Source organism: Cetorhinus maximus, chromosome 1, assembly GCF_964194155.1.
Source record: "Cetorhinus maximus chromosome 1, sCetMax3.hap1.1, whole genome shotgun sequence".
Taxonomy (NCBI): Eukaryota; Metazoa; Chordata; class Chondrichthyes; order Lamniformes; family Cetorhinidae; genus Cetorhinus; species Cetorhinus maximus.
The window spans coordinates 98684187-98704642 of NC_135879.1; the positions used below are offsets into that span (position 1 = coordinate 98684187).

At 41.1% G+C, this 20456-nt stretch overlaps 1 protein-coding gene across 5 annotated transcripts in view; it reads left to right on the forward strand.

Annotated features, from left to right (window-relative positions):
- The window catches only part of shroom3 (shroom family member 3), a 469510-nt gene extending 449332 nt beyond the window's left edge, over positions 1–20178 (forward strand). For all 5 annotated transcript variants that reach the window (XM_078544271.1, XM_078544303.1, XM_078544289.1 and 2 more), the window contains 4 exons: positions 7860–8363; positions 14804–14960; positions 16227–16499; positions 18075–20178. In XM_078544271.1, coding sequence (XP_078400397.1) covers positions 7860–8363; positions 14804–14960; positions 16227–16499; positions 18075–18413 — 1273 coding nt within the window. In that variant the 3' untranslated portion in view covers positions 18414–20178. The remainder of the gene's footprint in view (positions 1–7859; positions 8364–14803; positions 14961–16226; positions 16500–18074) is intronic.
- Positions 20179–20456: the final 278 nt, after the last annotated feature.

Genomic DNA, 20456 nt, shown 5'->3' on the forward strand with positions numbered 1-20456 from the left:
AGAGAGTGGAGGATTGGAGGCTGACCAGAACATTAAACTAGCTGGGTCTGGAGTGGATGCAGATGATGATATAGAGTTGTAAGTGTTCAATCTTTGTGCTAGAGCAGATATGGGTTGGGAAACTCTGCTTATGTTAAATGGAATGCTGAAGTTGGAGTCCACCTGAGACTGTCGCTGTTGGGAGATGGAGTCATTGCTGGAGGAACTAAAACAACTTCAGCCTTCCCATGGTTAGTTGGAGGGAATTACAGCTCATCCAGGACTTTGTGTTGGACAAGAAGCCTGACAGTAGAGTGGGGATGGACAGATAAAGCTGGATGTCTTCAGAATATGGCAGGAAGAAATAACTTGTATTTACATAGCCCCTTACACATTCTGAGGTGCCAAAAGTGCTTCACAGCAATTTTTGAAATGCTTTTCAAATGCAATCACTGTTGTTAAGTTGGTAAATGCAGCAGGCAATCTACATAAAGCAAGGTCCATCAGCCATTAAATAAACGACTAGTTAATCTGTTTTGTGGTGTAGGTTGAGAGATATATAGTGACCTGGTCACCAGGAGAACTTGCCTGCTCTGAAAAGTGCCATGGCAAATTTTATATCCAGCTGAACAGGCATTTGGAACCTTGGTTTAATGTCTCACCAGAAATTCAAAAATACAGCACTCCCTTAATACATAGAAACTAGGAGCAGGAGTAGGCCATTCGGCCCTTCAAGCCTGCTCTGCCATTCATTATGATCATGGTTGATCATCCAATTCAATAGCCTGCTCCCGCTTTTTCCCCATACCCTTTGACCCCTTTTGCCCCAAGAGCTATATCTAATTCCTTGAAAACACTTGAAATACTCCATTGAGTGGTCCATAAAATACAAAGGATGTTCCCATGTAAATGAAGAGGAAAGACTCAAGGTTAGATCCTTGGGTGCTCTCGAGAGTGAGGGGGTGGGAAGGGAAGCCATTGCTGGAGACAGGCTGGCTGCGGTCAGCAGTTAGAAGTGGAGCTAAGCCCCAATGAGGCATTGGAGGAGAATGGTGTGGTCAAGGCCATATAGATGATGGGATGAGATAATAGACCCTGGCTAAAGTCATAAAGAAGGTCATTCATGACTGTGCTGAGGGCTGTCTTAGTGATATGGAAGAGGCAGAAACCTGACCATAGGGATTGAAAAGCAAGCTGTGGGAAAGATATGCCTAGATCTGGGATATGGGAGCACATTCAAGGAAGTGGAGAGAAGGGGGCAAGTTATGGATAGGGCAGTAGTTTGCAACAACAGAAGGGATTGAGAGCTTGTTTTGGGGGATAAGGAGGTTATGGTGATTTTGAAAGAGTGGGGTGACAGTATCTGAGGACAGTGTTAACTAGCACGGGGACCCCAAACAAAACTTGTGTACTCAGGCATTTGGTGTGATGGGGGAGGTGGGGCATTTCTACTTGGTTGCACTGCTTGTACTTACCTATCATTAACTTATCTCTAGTGAAGCCGAGTAGCATTTATGTCCAAAACAAAAATAAAAATACCTGGAAAAACTCAGCAGGTCTGGCAGCATCTATGGAGAGGAACACAGTTAACGTTTCGAGTCCGAATGACTCTTCACCAGAACTAAGGAAAAATAGAAAATAGGCGAAATATAAGCTGGTTTAAGGGGGGGTGGGACAAGTAGAGCTGGATAGAGGGCCAGTGATAGGTGGAGATAACCAAAAGATGTCATAGACAAAAGGACAAAGAGGTGTTGAAGGTGGTGATATTATCTAAAGGAATGTGCTAATTAAGGGTAGAAAGCAGGACAAGCAAGGTACAGATAGCCCTAGTGGGGTGGGGTGAAGGGAAGGGATTGAAATAGGCTAAATATCTCTATCTTTTAGCCTATTTCGATCCCTTCCCTTCACCCCACCCCCACTAGGGCTATCTGTACCTTGCTTGTCCTGCTTTCTACCCTTAATTAGCACATTCCTTAGATAATATCATCACCTTCAACACCTCTTTGTCCTTTTGTCTATGACATCTTTTGGCTATCTCCACCTATCACTGACCCTCTATCCAGCTCTACTTGTCCCACCCCCCCTTAAACCAGCTTATATTTCACCTCTTTTCTATTTTCCCTTAGTTCTGTTGAAGAGTCATACGCACTCGAAATGTTAACTGTGTTCCTCTCCGCAGATGCTGCCAGACCTGCTGAGTTTTTCCAGGTGTTTTTATTTTTGTTTTGGATTTCCAGCATCCGCAATTTTTTGCTTTTATCTTAGCATTTATACCCAGTTAGTCTGAGTATGCATCAGACATTTATACCTGATTATACAGAGTAAATGTTGCTGCTGCTTGTAGCTACTCGTACCAGATCATCTGCTGTTATGGTGTGTCACACTTATATGCTTTGCACCATCCTCACACATTCACTCAGCTGCAACCACTCTTTGACATCCATCATACAATTAAGCCTAGGTCAAGTCCTCTTTCTGTTGCCCTCCACTTTGCCCTGTAGAAAAGATCTAAGTTTTCAGTAATAGAGTCAGACTTTTAGACAGATTGTGGTGCTTCGTCATTGTTATCCTGCTGTCACTCGCTGTCTAGACTTTCACCCATAAAGGAAAGATACTTCAGTGCGGTATTGTGCAGGCTTGGGCTGAAAAGTGGCAAGTAACATTTGTACCGTACAAGTGCCAGGCAATGACCATCTCCAACAAAAAAGAATCTAACCATCTCCCATTGACATTCAATGGCATTACCATCGCTGAATCCCCCACTATCAACATCCTGGGGGTTACCATTGACCAGAAACTGAACTGAACCAGCCATATAAATATTGTGGCTACAAGAGCAGGTCTGAGGCTAGGAATCATGCAGCAAGTAACTCACCTCCTGACTCCCCAAAGCCTGTCCACCAGGCACAGGTATGATGGAGCACACTACACTTGCCTGGAGGAGTGCAGTTCCAGCAACACTCAAGAAGCTTGACACCATCCAGGACAAAGCAGCCGGCTTGATTGGCACCCCTTCCACAAACATTCACTCACTCCACCACCAACGAACAGTTGCAGCAGTGTGTACCATCTACAAGATGCACTGCAGGAATTCACCAAGCCTCCTTAGACAGCACCTTCCAAACCCATGACCACTACCATCTAGAAGGATAAGGGCAACAGGTACATGGGAACACCACCACCTAGAAGTTCTCCTCCAAGCCACTCACCATCCTGATTTGGAAATATATCACTGTTCCTTCACTGTCGCTGGGCCAAAATCCTGGACCTCCCTAACAGTACTGTGGGTGTATCTACACCACATGGACTGCAGCTGTTCAAGAAGGCAGCTCACCACCACCTTCTCAAGGGCAATTAGGCATGGGCAATAAATGCTGGCCTAACCAGGAAAGCCAAATCCCTTGAATGAATTTTTTAAAAAGTCATACCCTAGTAAGAGACAGAACCTTCAAGAAAAGACGAGAACAAATTGGGATGTGAGAAAAGAGAACCCACAATTGGGCGGTAACAAAATTTGAGTTCAGAATCAGATATACAGATGTTTCTGCCTCAGAAATAATTTCACTTCTTTCAGCCAAATGAACTGAACTCGGCATTAGGTCATACATCTTTTGATGGAACTGTATACATAGAATCCTGTTTGAAACCCCAAATAAGGAAGTATTCCCTACAATAATTGGTGCTCCAAATCTGTGCCACAGTCCTAAAGAAAGCTCACGTATTCTGAATGGAATGAATGACATTGTTGCAGCTCAAAAACACCCACACCTCCAAAGAGTGGAGATTCAGCACCACTTGGTGGTCAATGTAGGAATTGCAATCATTTTTTTCAAATAGAAAGAAGGGCTTCTTTATTAAATGCTTGGCTCAGCAAATTCATCCAGAGAACACCTGATAAGGGGAAAAATTGAATGTAAGTAATTAGTGTGATTAGTATAGTCCATTGGAGCATTTGACATAATGCTCCACATGGTTCTACAGAATGATGGGACACAGGCTTCCTCACACAACCCTTTTCCATACTCAGTTTGAGATTTCAGCTGTGCCACAATAGGCAGGCATCTGGAGGAATTGAAAAGCAGAAGCACCATTTCCCACAACCCCTGTTTTTTCACATTTGCCTTCAGTCATTGAGAGCAGTATTGGGGAAGGACTGGGAGCAGGTTGCTAGGTGCATTCTCCATAATGGCATTGGTAGGATTAGAGGAAGTAGAATGTGAGGAGGCTCGTGTGGAGAATTAACAACAGTATAGACCAATTAGACCGATTAACCTGTTTCTCTGCTGTAAATTCTGTGCAATTCTATGACAAGTGGCACTAGAAGGTCCATAAAAAGAGGAGAAATTCATGTAAAAATCATGAAAGAGAATCTTCTCCCTCCCCCCCCCTCAATTAATTAAATTTGCAAGTTATGAGAATGTAGAACATATCACCTTGAAGAAGTGAGAGCAGAGCAGTTTTTCTATTAAAGACAAAATTAATTTCCTTTAATTGCACCTTTTATATATTTTGTACTTGCCAGGCATAAAATTTCAATAAAGTACAGATTAAGTTATTGAGAGAAGGAGGAAATGGTAAGAAGATGTCCATATTAAAAAAACTCTTACAAATACAGTATTAAAATCTCTTTTCACATATTTTGCTAAATGCTGTTTATTCTGTCAACTTCCATACAAAGCATGTTGTGTTGAATTATAATAGTATGGGGAATTTTTTCTATGAAGTTTTTCATTTAATGAGTTATGGTGCCTCTCCATTATTGTAAATGATAATCTGGTGATAGTTGGTCCAGTTGTTGAGAATAGCACACACATGCTTCAGTCAGCTGGCATTAGAAATACAAACCAGCAAATCTTCAGGCGAAATAGCCTTTGTGCTACAGCACACATTACAAACTAGTGTATTGAGTGTTGTGTCGAAGTTTTATATTTAGCTGCAGCTCAGAATGGTGCAATTTACATTACATGTAAACAAACACAACAAGAATGTTTTTGCTTTTATGTTATTACAACAAGAATGTTTCTTCCTTAAATCACAAGTAACATTCAGGAGCAAGAAAATGTTTTTGTTCAATATAACTTCAGTTAAGGAGGAAGTATCATAAAATCTCTTGTCTCTTATCATTACATATTACTCCTGGCCAGGTTTGAATACTCAGTTATGTAATGGCCGGGATGTAATTACATTGATTACAGTGGCTGCACTGATTTTTTTTTTTGTAGTTTTTTTAATAAGATCAGTTTTCAAACAAAAATCTCAGTAGCCAGTAATGGTGGCTCATGAGGTGAATTTTCACAGCAAGGACCACTCCAAGTAGCAGTAATATCCAAGATTTAAGCAAGTCAAGTCCTAAATTAATAAACCTCTGGATAGGGAGGAAAATAATCCCTTCTCTCGCTGTCTCCCTGCTGGTTAATTACATCGTGACATGCCGACAGAAAAGTTCAGGCCCGAGTTGGAGGTGGGGCCCGCTCGCCGACGCGAAAATGATGCAGGATGACATCGGGAGGAACCCCCGACGTCACCCCGCCCCATTTAAATGTTCAGGAAGGTGGGCAGACAGCGCGATCAGCTGTCTGCCTGCCGACCTGTCAATGGTCAATTGAGGCCATTGGAAGGATCATTAAGGCAATTAAAGGCCCTGCCCGTCCAACCTTAAGGCTGGCGGGCAGGCCAGGAGCCCCAGCGGGCTTCTGAAAAAACATGAAACCTCATCCACTGGCGGGATGAGGTTTCATGTCTGTTTTAAAAAGTTTAATAAAGTTTTAGTCATATTTATTAACATGTCCCATCTCGTGTGACAATGTCACATGAGGGGGGGGGGGGGACATGTTAATAATTTTTTTATTATTCTATTTTTGATATTTTTAACACTGTCAGTGATCTCCCTGAGACAGCACTTATTCTCAGGGAGATGTGTGCTCTTTCGCGTGAAAGAGCGCACTCTGACAGTTGGGGGAACCCCCCTCACCCCGCACAGGAAGTGCATAGCGCTTCCCGTCGGGCAGCCCTCCGGGTGGGCCTTAATTGGCCCGCCCACTTAAAATGGTGGCAGGACCCGTTTCGGCGGCAGGGATCGGCTGCCCACCCGCCGCCAAGCCGGTGAGGCCCGCCCACCCGCCCGCCAAGGGAAAAATTCTGCCCCGTGTTTGACACTCAGTCCTCCGATTTTGCTGGGTGCAGATTTGTAAACCGGAAGTGTCTTAAAGGAAGTAAGGCAAAAATAATTTAAATAAAAACGCAAGGTATTAGAATACTCGCAATCAGTCCGACAGACCCTGAGCTTGACAACAATGTATTCATTGTAATTGATGTATTCTGAAGTAGATAATTTTACGTGAAATGGTTTGAAGTATTTCTGAGATGTGATACAATGAAAGATAGATGCTGTATTTAATTGATTTTCTATTTTAATTTCTAAATATATTGTTAATAGTTTCAGTGCACATCATTCAGTTACACTATTAAATTGAATGGAATAGTTTTTAATACAGCACCTATAAAATGTCAGGTCTTTGAGAAATGACAAACAAAAGCTAGACTGACCTCTAAAATGAGAATGAAAACATGAAACATAGTAAATACAGATATTGTAGCCATTTAATTTGTTATGACCAGCCATCGGGTGAGGTCCCCCAATTTGTCAACTTCCCAAACAGGATCCCAATTTTGTGAGGAGGAGTGAGCTGGCTCACCTTCTTTATTCAACCCCCTCGGTTGGTCACAACAATGTTGATTTAAAAGGGATCCTTTTACTCCACCCCCCACCCCCGCCCCCCCCACCCCGCCCCAATGGATACCTTTTCCCAGTCCAAGTGTATTTATGTCTCTAGAAGGAACCAATTTAACTAGGCTTTCTTAAGTCAAAGGAAGAGTAAGTTTATTAGTTACTAAAACCTGAGAAAAACAATAAAATGCAACACACGTACACACACATCAGAAATGAGAAGCTAAGAGTCCAAATAAAAGTTTTTTAAAAATACGAATCAGTCTTTGGCTTGCCTGTGAGGTGTGGGTGGTGGAACCATTGTGACCATCAAGTTGGGTGATTCTGGTAGAGCTGACTTTGGCAGTTTTGTAGTTGGCTTGGAGATACTTAGTTCTGAAGGGTAGCTGAAGAAGCTGTCCTATTTCCTTTTTGATTGTGGTTTCTGATGAGCCTCACCACCAGCAACAGAGAGAGAGAGCTTTCGCCTGCAACTGCAGGGATGACTAATTGATGGTCTTGTGCTGTCACTCTCACAGCACACACCACGCTGCACTACTCTGCAGCTAGCTTTTTAATCCATTTTTTCCCCTGTGAATTCCAGGAGAGGAATTTTTGCATTCATATCAGAATTATTTACACGTTGAGATATAAATCAACAGGAGATGGCTTTTTGGGTGACTGCTGAGACATGCAAATCAGTCTTTTGTCACAGCAACCACAGGAGATTAAATTTCAGTCTTTTGCATCTTTCCTATCTTCTTTCAAGTATCTCTGCTTGAAGAAGGCCATGACAGCTTTTCAGGCGTGACATTCCATGTTCTCTCAGGACAGGTCTGTCAGTATAATCCACATAGGAATTTTCCAGAAAGTGGTCACTTTACACAATCAGCCATCTTTTGCTCAGTGTCCTTGCTTGTATTTCTTTAAAAACACACACATCTCCCTTGTAAAGTTCAATATGCCTGTAAGTAATTTGTGGCGGTAATCAGCTGTTCATGACAAATTTTTGTTTATCAGTTACTATTGACAAACTTACCAGAGATCACATTCATCTTTAGTCTCCAATCTGGTTTGCTTTTTTTTCATCAAAATAATGTTTACCAGCTGTTGTGATAATCAAGTTTGAATGTGGGCTGCTCTGTTGTTTAACAGCACTTTTCTGCTCTTAAAGGTTTCCAGACAATGATGCTGCAAAGGACAATGTATCTGCGGTGACCAGCAAGGAGAAAAATGGCCAAATAAACCCACCCTGCAGCTGCAACGTTTCTGCAGTGAACTGTGGGCCAGAAAGTGCAACAATGAACCTTCCTACAGCCCCAGAGCAAACCCTCACTACCCAAATTGCACAGCGCAGAAACCAGAGCTGGGATGCATCATGTGTTAAAACCCAAAAGATAGCCACAAGCCAAGAAAACCTAGACTGCAAACATTCCTCGGTGCCACTGGAAGTAAATAAGAAGTCTCCTGAGGACCTCAAGTCAGAAGAACTTGCCAAGGAAATCGTTGGCAAAGATAAGTCTCTGGCAGAGATTTTAGATCCAGATTCAAATATGAAGACGACCATGGACCTAATGGAAGGTATTTTCCCCAGAAGCAGCACAGTAAGGCAGGAGGCACAACACAGAAGGCCGAGGTTACAAAAGGTGGTCAACAAACCTGTTTCTGAAGAAGTTAAGTAAGTCCTAAAGCTCTGTAAAGGGTGGTTCTTATATTAGTGGCATTATGATATGGCAGGTGGTAAGTGCCAAATCCCCAATGGAAAACTTGGCTAAGCTATCACAACGATTTGTAATTTGTATTTTTATTACGAGAAGGCATGTACACTGAAGTCAGAAGTAAAGATTCCATTATCACTTTTGAAGCTTCTAAATATCAAATTGAAACATTATTAACAAAAGAAAAGAAAACTTAAACACACAAGGTTACAGTTACACAGTTAAATTTAGTTTTACAACATTTCCCAAAAGATTTCTACTTAGCAAGACTCCCAAATAAACACCATTTTCCAGGCAACAATCCAAATAGATTTTTAATCGTTAAAACATCCAGTAAAATTACTGCAAGGTGCCCACTGTTGCTATAAGGGAGGTATTTCACAGGGCTTCCCTCTCCCTCTCACTCGACAATGCGAATCCAAGGCTTGTAACATAAGAACTAGGAGCAGGAGTAGGCAATTCAGCCCCTCGAGCTTGCCCCGCCGTTCAATACGATCATGGCTGATCTCATTTCAGCCTCCACTCCAATTTCCCACCCTGTCCCCATAACCTTTCAACCCGTTACTAATTAAAAATCTGTCTATCTCCTCCTTAAATTTATTCAGCGTCCCGGCATCCACTGCACTCTGAGGTAGTGAATTCCACAGATTCACGACCCTTTGAGAAAAGTAATTCCTCCTCATCTCTGATTTAAATCTACCCCCCCTTAGCCTAAAACTATGGCCTTTCATTCTAGAATGTCCCACAGGGGAAAACATCCGCTCCACGTCTACTTTGTCTATCCCCTTTAGAATCTTTTATACCTCAATTAGATCTCCTCTCATCCTTCTAAACTCTGGCGAGTATAGGCCTAAACTACTCAATCTCTCCTCATAAGACAAACCCGCATCTCTGGAATCAATCTAGTGAACCTCCTCTGAACCACCTCCAGTGCAACTACATCCTTCCTCAAGTAAGGGGACCAAAACTGTGCACAGTACTCCAGGTGAGGACTCACAGTTGCAACAACACTTCCCTATTTTTATACTCTATTCCTTTAGCTATAAATGCCAAAATTCCATTTGCCTCCCTTATTACCTGCTGTACCTGCATACTAGCTTTCAGCGATTCATGCACGAGGACACCCAGATCCCTCTGCACTGAAGCATTCTGAAGTTTCTCTCCATTTGAATAATAAGTCGCTTTTTCATTCTTCCGACCAAAATGGATAACCTCACACTTATCCACGTTAAACTCTATCTGCCAAATTTTGGCCCACTCACCTAACCTGTCCATATCTATTTGTAAATTTCTTATTTCTTCATTGCAACTTACTTTCCCACCTATTTTGGTGTCATCTGCAAATTTACCTATAGTACCTTCTATCCCTGAATCCAAGATTGTAAATAGTTGGGGCCCAAGGACCGAACCCTGTGGCACCCCACTAGCTACAGCTTGCCATCCAGAAAAAGACCCATTTATCCCACCTCTCTGCTTTCTGTTAGTTAGCCAATCCTGTATCCAAGCTAATATATTACCCCTAACTCCGTGTGATCTTATCTTGTGTATTAATCTTTTGTGCGGCCTTCTGGAAGTTCTGATATACTACATCTACAGGATCCCCATTATCCACTTTGCTTGTCACATCTTCAAAGAACTCTAGCAAAATAGTCAAACATGATTTACTCTTCATAAAACCATGCTGACTCTGATGGATTGCATTTTGACTTTCCAAATGCCCCATTACTACTTCCTTAATAATGGATCCCAACAATTTCCCAACGACAGACGTTAAACTAACTGGTCTATAGTTTCCTACTTTCTGCCTCTCTCTCTCTCTCTTCCCCCCCCCACCCTTTTTTTTTGGGCATTATATTAACGTTTTTCCAATCCACTGGAACGTTTCCAGATTCCAGGGAATTTTGGAATATTATAGCCAATGCATCCACTATCTCCACTGCTACTTCCTTTAAGACCCTGGGATGTAGGCCATCAGGCCCTGGGGACTTGTCATCCTTTAATCCCAATAGTTTACTCAGTACTTTTTCTCTAGTGATGGTGATTGTTCTAAGTTCCCCCTTCTCTATACCCTCTGCACTACCTGTTACTATTGGGGTGGTACTAGTGTCCTCCACTGTGAAAACTGAGGCAATATATTGATTAAACATCACTGCCATTTCTGCATTCCCCACTATTAGCTCCCCAGTCTCATCCTCCAAGGGACCAAAATTCACTTTAACTACTCTCTTTCCTTTTATATACTTATAGAAGCTTTTACTATCAGTTTTTACATTTTGTGCTAGTTTTAATTCATAATTTACCTTTGCTCTTTTTATTATTTTGTTTTAGCAACCCTTTGTTGATCTTTAAAAATTTCCCAATCTTCCAGCCTGCCACTGACCTTTGCAATTTGGTATGCTTTAGTTTTTGCCTTTATGTTATCTTTAACTTCCTTGCTTAGCCATAGATGCTTTTTTTCCTCACTTACCATCTTTCTTTCTCTTTGAAATATATTTTACTTGGGAGGAATTGAATATCTCCTTAAATATTTGCCACTGTTCATCAACTCTCCTACCTTGTAGTCTTCCTGCCCAGTCCACTAGGACCAAATCTGCCCTCATGCCTATGTAGTTACCTTTGTTTAACTCCAGAACACTAGTGTGGGACTCAGGTTCCTCACTCTCAAACTGAACTTGAAATTCTAGCATGCTATGATCACTCTTTCCTGGAGGACCCTTTACTATGAGATCATTAATAAATCCCATCTCATTGCATAAAACCAAATCCAGAATAGCCTGCTCCCTGGTTGGTTCCACTGCTCCAAGAAACAATCTCTAATACACTCTATGAACTCTCCCTCGAGGCTACCCTTGTCAATTTGATTATTCCAGTCTATATGCATATTAAAATCACCCATGATTATTGCCATGCCTTTCTCACATGCTCCCAGTATTTCCTAGTTTATACTGTGCCCTATTGCTGAACTACTGCTTGGGGATGTAGATTACTCCCAGCAGGGACTTCTTTCCCTTGCTATTTCTTATTTCTACCCAGACTGACCCTACGTCTTGCTCTCCAGTGCCTATACCATTCCTCACTATAGCACTGATCTCTTCCCTTACTAACAAAGCTACACCAGCTCCTTTTCCTTCCTGCCTATTCTTCCAAAACACTGAGTACCCTTGGATGTTGAACTCCCAAACCTGTTCTCCCTGTAACCATGTCTCAGTAATCGCCACCAAATCATACCTATTTATCTCTATTTGCGCTGTTAACTCATTATTTTATTCCGAATGCTACGCGTATTCAGATACAAAGCCTTTAAGCTTGCCCTAATGTCAATTTTCCCTATTCTTATATGATTCTTTGGTGCAATATGGTGTTCACACACCCTATCCCTTCCTTTCACTTTTTGGTAACAATCAACCTCGTCACTAACCTGCACTCTTACCCTCTCCTTAAACTTTGATTTTTTTAGATCTCCATGTAACTGAACCCTCCCCCCCACTATTTAGTTTAAAGCCCTATCTACAACCCTAGTTATGCGATTTGCCAGGACACTGGTCCCAGCATGATTCAAGTGGAGCCCATCCAAACAGAACAAAACCTTGCTTTCTGGGACAAACAAGCACATCTCTGGGGTGGCTAGAAGCTGCTTTTCACAGGTCTGTCTTTGCACAGCCCATCACTTTCAAGATCTCACATGGCCACTCATCTCATACAGCTTTCGACCTTCCCTTATATATACTTTCTCCCCGTTTATCTCTAAACCCATTGTTCTAAACTTTCTGTGGAAGATACCTTTCCCAGAATATAAAAATCTTTCATGTTGTCAATATAACCAGCGCCTTCGGGAAAAATAACTTAATAATTTTGCCTTATTGATTTACGATCTTTGCCAGTTGTAAAACTTCCTGTTTTGCCTCTTTGAAATTCAACAGCTAATGCAAATTCTCATTCAAACTGTATCTACTGGGATCTCGTGTTAGGTCATCCTTCTCCATTTCAAAATGCCTGCTTCTACACCTAACCCTTTTGATTTAAACCTTGTAGTCTGACTGTTTTCAGTTTAATTAAATTAGTCACACACACTCAACATACACACAGCCCCCACAAGCCTGCTTCACAGTATCCCACAGTAATATTGGAAAAAATGTATTCTCTTTACAGTAGGACAGCCATTATATAATGTTAGCACTATGATTGTGTTGATGCTGTTTGTACAAAGTATATATTGTACTTTTGCCCTCTCCCACTGGTGCCAGCAAAGAGTATTAGTGCAGACTCTGTCCATCTCAAAACCTAGGGAATGAGCAGAGAGATAGCTATTATTAATGAGAACTGTGTGAATGTCCTGTATTTTACTGGTGCAATGTTCTTGATATTAAGTAGCTGATATTACTTGCTAAGGGGAAAATGGATATTGCACTTTTCTTAGAGAAGTACATTTGTTTAAAAATATATATACATACAACAGGTAGTACAATAGGTTTCATCATGGGGGAAAGACTACCCCACATACCTAGTACATACAATATGTGCATATATGTATATGTTTGCGTTTTTATGAGTATAGACTATTATTATAATTATTGACTATCCTTCGCTAGTGAGGATGATTGAGTCTGAAGATGGCTGATGAGGCCGATTTATTATTTCATGAAAAATGCAAAGTTTGCATGTGCCGATTAAACATTGCTAGGTACCATTGCCCTGCATTATTGAAGTGAATGGTGGGTTCACAAGATAATCACGGATGTGGGAGGCTATCTTGAATCATTACCTGAAGATATCTTAACATCCTGCATTATATCAGCCAATTGTTTCTTAAACAATTCTAAGGTTTTTGCCTCCACTACTACTATCCACACAGTGATCACTGTGTGAGAAGAAGAATTTCCCGATATCTATTGTAAAAGTACCATCTCTTGTTGGAATCTGTGACTCTTTCCTCTGCTCCTGGAGTTTAACTTAAAGTAATATTTCAGGCGAAGGTCTTCTGTCCCTTTCATAATCTAATCTCCCTCCATAAGGTCATCTCTTGGGTGCATCTTTACCAGGATAATAAGCCCAAGCTGGACTCCCAACCGAGGATTAATCTCATGGCTCTTCTCTACACTGCTGCCAGCGCTTAAATGTCTCTCGTGTTTCTTGGAGACTAGATTATTGTGAGGTTTGATCATTCCCTCCTGTGCTTCAGTTCGAGTTCATGTTGCAGATGAGAATGCTGGCTTTGTTTTATTGTCAGGTCATTTAACAAACGTAGACATTGGGGGCAAGTGTGTTCTTCGAGAGAAGTGGCTGCAATGTACAGTGCCACAGTTTAGAGTTACTCGGCATCTGTAAGAAAGGGAGCACAAATTATACTAATTTTAAGAATTACTTCTTACTTAATTTGTGCTTCGTTGCATTTCCACCTAGCTGTTAGTTAGTATTTAGTTTGTTTTAGCCTCGCTGTCTATGATCTGCTGAGACTTCAGGAAAATGGAAGTGGAGAATCTGGACTGGGAATCGGTCATACGGCAAAAAATAACCCATTCGGTTGTCTATAATGTTGCAAAACAAGTGAATACCAGTGGGTGATGTGGAAAGTCAGTGGCTCAAGAAGGGAGAGTACGAGCTTTTCAAAACCTTCCCACTAAAGCAAAGTCCTACTGGCTTATTTCCTAATAGTAATATGTATGTACAATTAAAATCTGATTTTTATCCATTATTTCTTGCATCACAAACTTTACAAAACCATCAACGTCATCACTCCTGTTATCCATAAATATAAGTATAAAAATGTCAATCATTAAATATAAAGTCAGAAAGCCCAGCATGTTTCTGAGCCTTAAAGAATAGACTGATGCTAGGATTATTGCCAGTTTGTGTTGTGTTCACTGATCTTAGCTGTAGCTGTTTTAATTGGTCTTGAAGTCCCTGAGTTAGAGAGGAGGTAAAATTCCTGCTCTTGATGACCTGCTGGAAAATACTTATATCCGGGCATTGAATGAGGTCGATATCGGGCCGAGACATGAAAATCCCCAAGGTCATGTAACCAACCGATGATTGCTGTCTTCTACATTCAGACTCCGAAAGGATGGTAACTTCATCTAATCATAAAATCAAACAGAAGGAGGCCATTTGGCTCATCGAGCCAGTGTTGGCTGCAAGTGCTTGGGCAAGGCGATAGCGAACCCATACCTTGACACAAGCTTAGAGCTTTACCAGTGTTTGGGGTGGAGGGGAAGAGCTATTTTTAAAAAAAAATCAAAAGTTTTTCAGTAATGGAGATATCCAGGTAACTCATAATTTATTTTGTGAAGTAGAATGCCTCTAACCCTTCCTGTTTAAAGCTACTACCTTTTTTTATTATTTGGAAATCTTACATGTTTATAAACAGCGACTTAAATCTTTGAGTTTCCTCCTTTGTACTTAGGAAAGAAGAAAAAGAGACGGGAGCAGCTTCGGCTAATTGTCCCACTTATTATAGCACGTCTGCCGTCAAAGCTGAGCTGATGAATAAAGTAAAGGACATGCAGAGAAATTCTGCTGAAGATGAGGAGGAAGAAGAACCAGACATCAACGAGAAAAAAGTACTGCCTTTTTAGACCTTTTTCACTGAAAGCAAAACCTGGCTGGTTCACTTCTCCTAATCCCTCGGTTACTAAAAGTGCTAATCCAATATAAAATTAAACTACAGGGACCAGTTTGATTCCTGATTTGTCCTCGGTTAGCTGATCTCCAGCACCATGGCGGGTAGGAACCTACAGTTAGCCTCAGTGCCTCTGTGATCCCTGCCGGGAAGAATATCGAGCCTCACAGCCTCATTCCCTGCAAGCGGATAGTCTGTATGACTCCATATGTAGGCTGTAACATGAAGAATGTCAGAACCCCCAAGAAGGATAGCCAAATACTAGTGTTTCTAATTTGCAGAATAGTGAATACGTCAGTTGCGTTGCAGCTATTATATTCCCCCTTTTGAAGTGTCTTTCTGTCCCTTTACAGTGCAGGACAGTTTCTTGTTTTAAAAAAATAATAATTTTTATTCAGTTGAATTTCGACCACCTTCATCAATTTGCTGTATATTAATATTATATGACGAATGTGTGTCGATATTAGTTTGCAGTGGCTGAAGAACCTGTGTCCTGGGCTTTCCACAGACCACTGCCAAATTGTCGCATCCTTTCAACATCATTCACTGTTACAAATCTTTTGGTACGATTTTCAGTGCAGCCACAGAAAGTAATCTGTTATCATCTGTTCATCCCCCACCCCCTTTACATTACGGACGTAAGTCAAGTAGAAGTGACTCATACTGGAGATGCCAGTGCTGTGTAATGTGACCCACTCTACATTGCAGGGGCTTTTCCATAGAACCAGCAGCAACAGACCAACAACTGTTTGAAAGGCGTGAATTGCTTCTTGGTTTCTGCGTGTCTGATTTTTCTGAAAGCTGAGGAAAGTGTGTTGAAGTCAGGGATGACCAGTTCACTGGCCTGTCAAGACAGGCTCTGCAGTAAAGCCTTTTCTTGGCCAAAACAAATGGTGGACGATTGTTTGCTGCCAGAGAAATGGAAGGAAAGCATTTCCTCAGTGTTCCCTGTACCTCTGCAAGTAATGCCACCCCATCATTTGCTTTGCAGCACTCTTCCTGAAGTCTTCAGTGATAGCACTGTAACTTAAAGTAGTCATATACTGTGTGGAGTGGTGAACATTAAACCAAAATGTGTGGTGAATGAGTAAAATGGTTGGAATTAGTTACATTTTTGAACGTTTTTAACAAAAGGCTTCCAAGTATCGATTGTGGCTTCTGAGATATTTTTCACTAATTTAATTCTGTTCTCTTTTTTTCTTTGTAGTCTGAGCTAATTGAAAGCATAACATGCAAACTTCAGACCTTGCGTGAAGCCAAGAACAGCCTAGTAACTGACATTAAACTGAACAGTGCTCTGGGTGAGGAAGTAGAGGACATGATTAAAGGCCTGTGCAAGTCCAACGAGTTTGAAAAGTACAAGATGTTCATTGGGGATTTGGATAAGGTCGTAAACTTGCTGCTTTCCCTCTCTGGTCGTTTGGCTCGAGTGGAAAATGTCTTGAAGACTCTCGATGAAACTGCAAGTGCTGAGGAGCGTGTATGTAATCTGTTGTTTTTAATTTGTGTTGGCTTTTGGATTGATTAAGATTATTACCATATACAATCAACAGAGGGAGGATTTTGGTTCCTATCATTTAGAAACTGTAAAGTGTAAAAGCACTAAAATGATGGATATTTCTGTCTCAGGGTAGTTGTTAAAATGATTGTGGTAGTCATTAATAAAGGGGAAGGTATGTCTCCCTCATGAGCTGGTGATAAATGCAGTATGTAATGCAACACTGGATCATGTAGACTACAAGGTACCACAACTCATTGTGGGGTACCATTTCAAAGGCACTAATATGATAGTCCTATATTACTGATGTAACCTTTCGTCATAACTGAGCCTAAATCATAAGTGAAAGCATACTTTGAACCATGGAGGGGGGAAATGTAACAATACCAAATATAATCCTGTTCTCAGCCTGTTTCTGCATCATTCACTAGAATTTGGCGTGCTGTCAGACCCTGGACTAGCTTTATTTCCTCCCGCTTCCCTTGGTGAGCCTGTTTGTAGGACACTCCCAACCACCACCCCCTCCCCACCCACAACTGCCACCACCCCCCACACCCCCACCCCACACACACATCCCAATGACCAGCACAGCTTAGGAAATGAACCCAGGTCTTTCCTGGGCATTGATGTTCAGTAACTCCCAGTGCAGCACGTTAATAAATTCAACAATTATCTTGTTTTTCAATTAAAGACATCATGATGTGCAAATGTCAAAACTACTCCCATGAACATACGGTATTTGTTAACTCAAAGCAAACCATTTCAGTCACCTCCAGCATGATAATTGTAGCTGGAGTCTACAGCTTCTGATACTGATGCTTCAGTGCAGCTGACAAAAAAGGTGAGATGAGATGGTGGACCAGTCAGTTTTCTTGTTTATTGAGAAATATCACCTGTCAGTCCAGCTTGGAATTAGCAACCCTAGATACACAACTGCATATGGATGAAATAGTAACTTAAACCTATGAAATCTCTGAGAAACAAGGAACCAGTGCACTCATCTTCATTTGGATGAATGAACCAAAAAGAGAATGTTGCTTCTCCAAACCCAAAAATGAGTCAAAGTGGTGTTAATATCAGGGGCAATTTTTGTGAGAGGAAAGGATTAAAGAATACGGTGAGAGGAAGAGTAACTGAGACACACAGACCAGAAAAGTCGCAAGTTAGATTCCTGAGTTAGCTTATCTCAGCTGGGACAATGTAATATATAATAGAGCTAGATTCAAAGTCCCTAGGTTAGGGAGGAGAAAGGTAACCAAACTTACTATTTGGTATCACACCCTAATAGAAGTATGTGACTATTGGTTGAGCATAATATTGCGATTGGCTTCTAGTCACTAGCACCAGAACAGTGGCCACATTGATAAGCTACTCAAGGCCAAGTAAGTGAGCCAAGGATCTGTATCCCAGCAAGGGAGGGGGAGAGCAGTAAATTGGACAAAAGGAGAAAAGCGGATGGGCTTTTTGGAGCTAATTGCTTTCTAATTCCTTCTCCTGAAAAGTTTTCACTTTAAGTATCTCGGAGTTAAAACTAAAGCTGCGCATTTGATGTTTCAGAATCTATTGAATGAGAAGCGAAGACTTCTGACTAGTCAGCATGAGGACGCAAAGGAACTGAAGGACAATCTGGATCGCAGATCACGCGTGGTTCTGGATATCCTGGAGAACTACTTGACAGAGGAGCAATTTCAAGACTACCAGCACTTTGTGAAGATGAAGGCAGCTTTGCTGATGGAGCAGCGAGAGCTGGATGACAAGATCAAGCTGGGTGAGGAGCAGCTCAAGTGTTTGTTGGAGAGCCTACCTGCTGACTTTGTATCACAAAGGACGGCTCACTCACCTGCCAGCCACCCAGAGCCTGCCACCTCGCAAACAAAATTTACCTCTTCACTTTAAAAGGAAAATTTAAGGATTTTTATCAGGTTTTAATAGTAAATCACTCAGCGAACAAGAACGAGGAGGGATTCTGGATGAAGAAGACTGCATATTTAAATTGCTATCAAAATCTATGTTTTAAAGAAACATTGGCTAGCATTGTTTAGGCAGAACATGCTCCTCGTGGGAACTTATTCCAGGCAAGTCAGCAACAGCACAAAACTTGAAAATGCCTGTGAGGCATCTCAAGCATCTTTTCAAAAGTGATGTTAAAGATACTTTTTAAAACCCCTACCAAGGAGAACAGCACAATAAAAAGTCTCTGCTTGTAATGTATTTTAAAAACAAAGAGAAAACATTTTGTAGCTTTCCCAATAACATCAGAGAATTACTACTATTTATAATTTTGAAATGTAAGTTTCTGTACATATGCTAACCTTTTATGGTTCTACTTTATTGCGTAGGGAAAAAAATCTAATTTTGTAAGAAAATAACTTTTGGAGGAAAGGAAGCAACCCTATAGTCACAAAAAGTGATTGCAATCTTCAGAGGTTTTGTTCTTTTTTTATTATTAATAATGAAGGACTTGGGACCGCCACAAACTGAGAAAGTTGCAGTTTGGAGGAACAGTTCAGAATGGTACACGTTGACGATCGACTGATTGTTTCAAAGTAACTTTGGGCGACGCTCAATTTTCACATCATGAAATCCAGTTCAAACTCAGTTATTCTCTTCTGAAAGTGATGTTTATAAACTTAAATTTATATATATGCATTTTGTCCTAATATTTGGCAATTACATGTTAGACATGACCCCCCACCCAGTCAGTGGGTAATCACCCTTCTTACAGCTAGTAGACCTTAATGGCCACTGAAGACTATTTAACATGGGTGACCATTGCAGGAAGGCAAGAGTCCTTCAGTGGGCCCAATATTTATAATCCAGTTGGACTCAGTTGAAAATACAACTCGAGATGACCGAGGTCTGTGGAAAAACTAGAACGTGTTTGTCACAGAAATATTCTCCGTGGATGAAGGAAATTAAAATAAGTACACCACATAATGCAAGCTCACCTGTTTCAAGAGTGTTCCCATTCCTGTGTGCTTAATGTGATGTTAATTGTAGTATTGGAAATGCAGTTTACAGTGCGGATGTGCACAGCTCCAACCATGGAGCTCTATTTTTGTGGGTTTGCTAATGCATTGATTCAATTAATAATAACTGATTTCTAATGCTGTCTTTTATTCTTTCCTTTTAAAATATTCATTTTTCATATTCTGATTTATCAGTATACTGGGATGCTTGTAAACCACTGTACATAATACTAACTTCCTGAACAGTAGTTGCTGGTATAGCAGATGTGTTTAGAGTGTTCATTCCTCAGCCTCTGTCAGATCTGGGTTTTAGTTTTTTAAGCTTTGTTGCTGCATCTGACGATATGTTGCTGTATTGGATAATTGCTCATTCTTGATTGTAACACCAACTTTTTTTTATTCAGAAGGTGATGACTTTTCAGAGATCAATCACGACATGGCTATGGTCATAGCTGGACTTATTCAATACGTTTCCCATAGCCATTCTGAGTCTTTGTCCAGACAGTGATGTGAAACACACTGCATGGCTTCTCACAAATCAGCCAGTTGTATGGTATGTGAAATAAAAAGGAGTTTGCTGTACTTCTCACAGTCAAATGTTTTGGTGAGATGTGTTTTCAGACAGAAATCATGACATTGAAGCTTGTAAACCACTTAACTGCTGCAGGCAATAAAAATGGTGTGTGTCGGCAGTTGGTTGTATGTTTTATTTCCTGTATGAATAACCCATGTCTAATATAGCAACATCATTATGTTAGAGCATTTGTAACTCATTTACCAGCATGATTTGCTGTCCAGAAATAGGCTCTCTTTAATGTTCCTTTTTCATGAGCAGGGAGACTTGATGTTCCCTGAGCCCCAGCCCTTGCTTGCTGAACAGTTACAACTAATAAGCATAAGGGAGAAAGTGAGTGGGGGTGGGGGGGAAAGGTTGGGAGGTATGTGGGGAGAGGGTTTATCTCGATTAGAC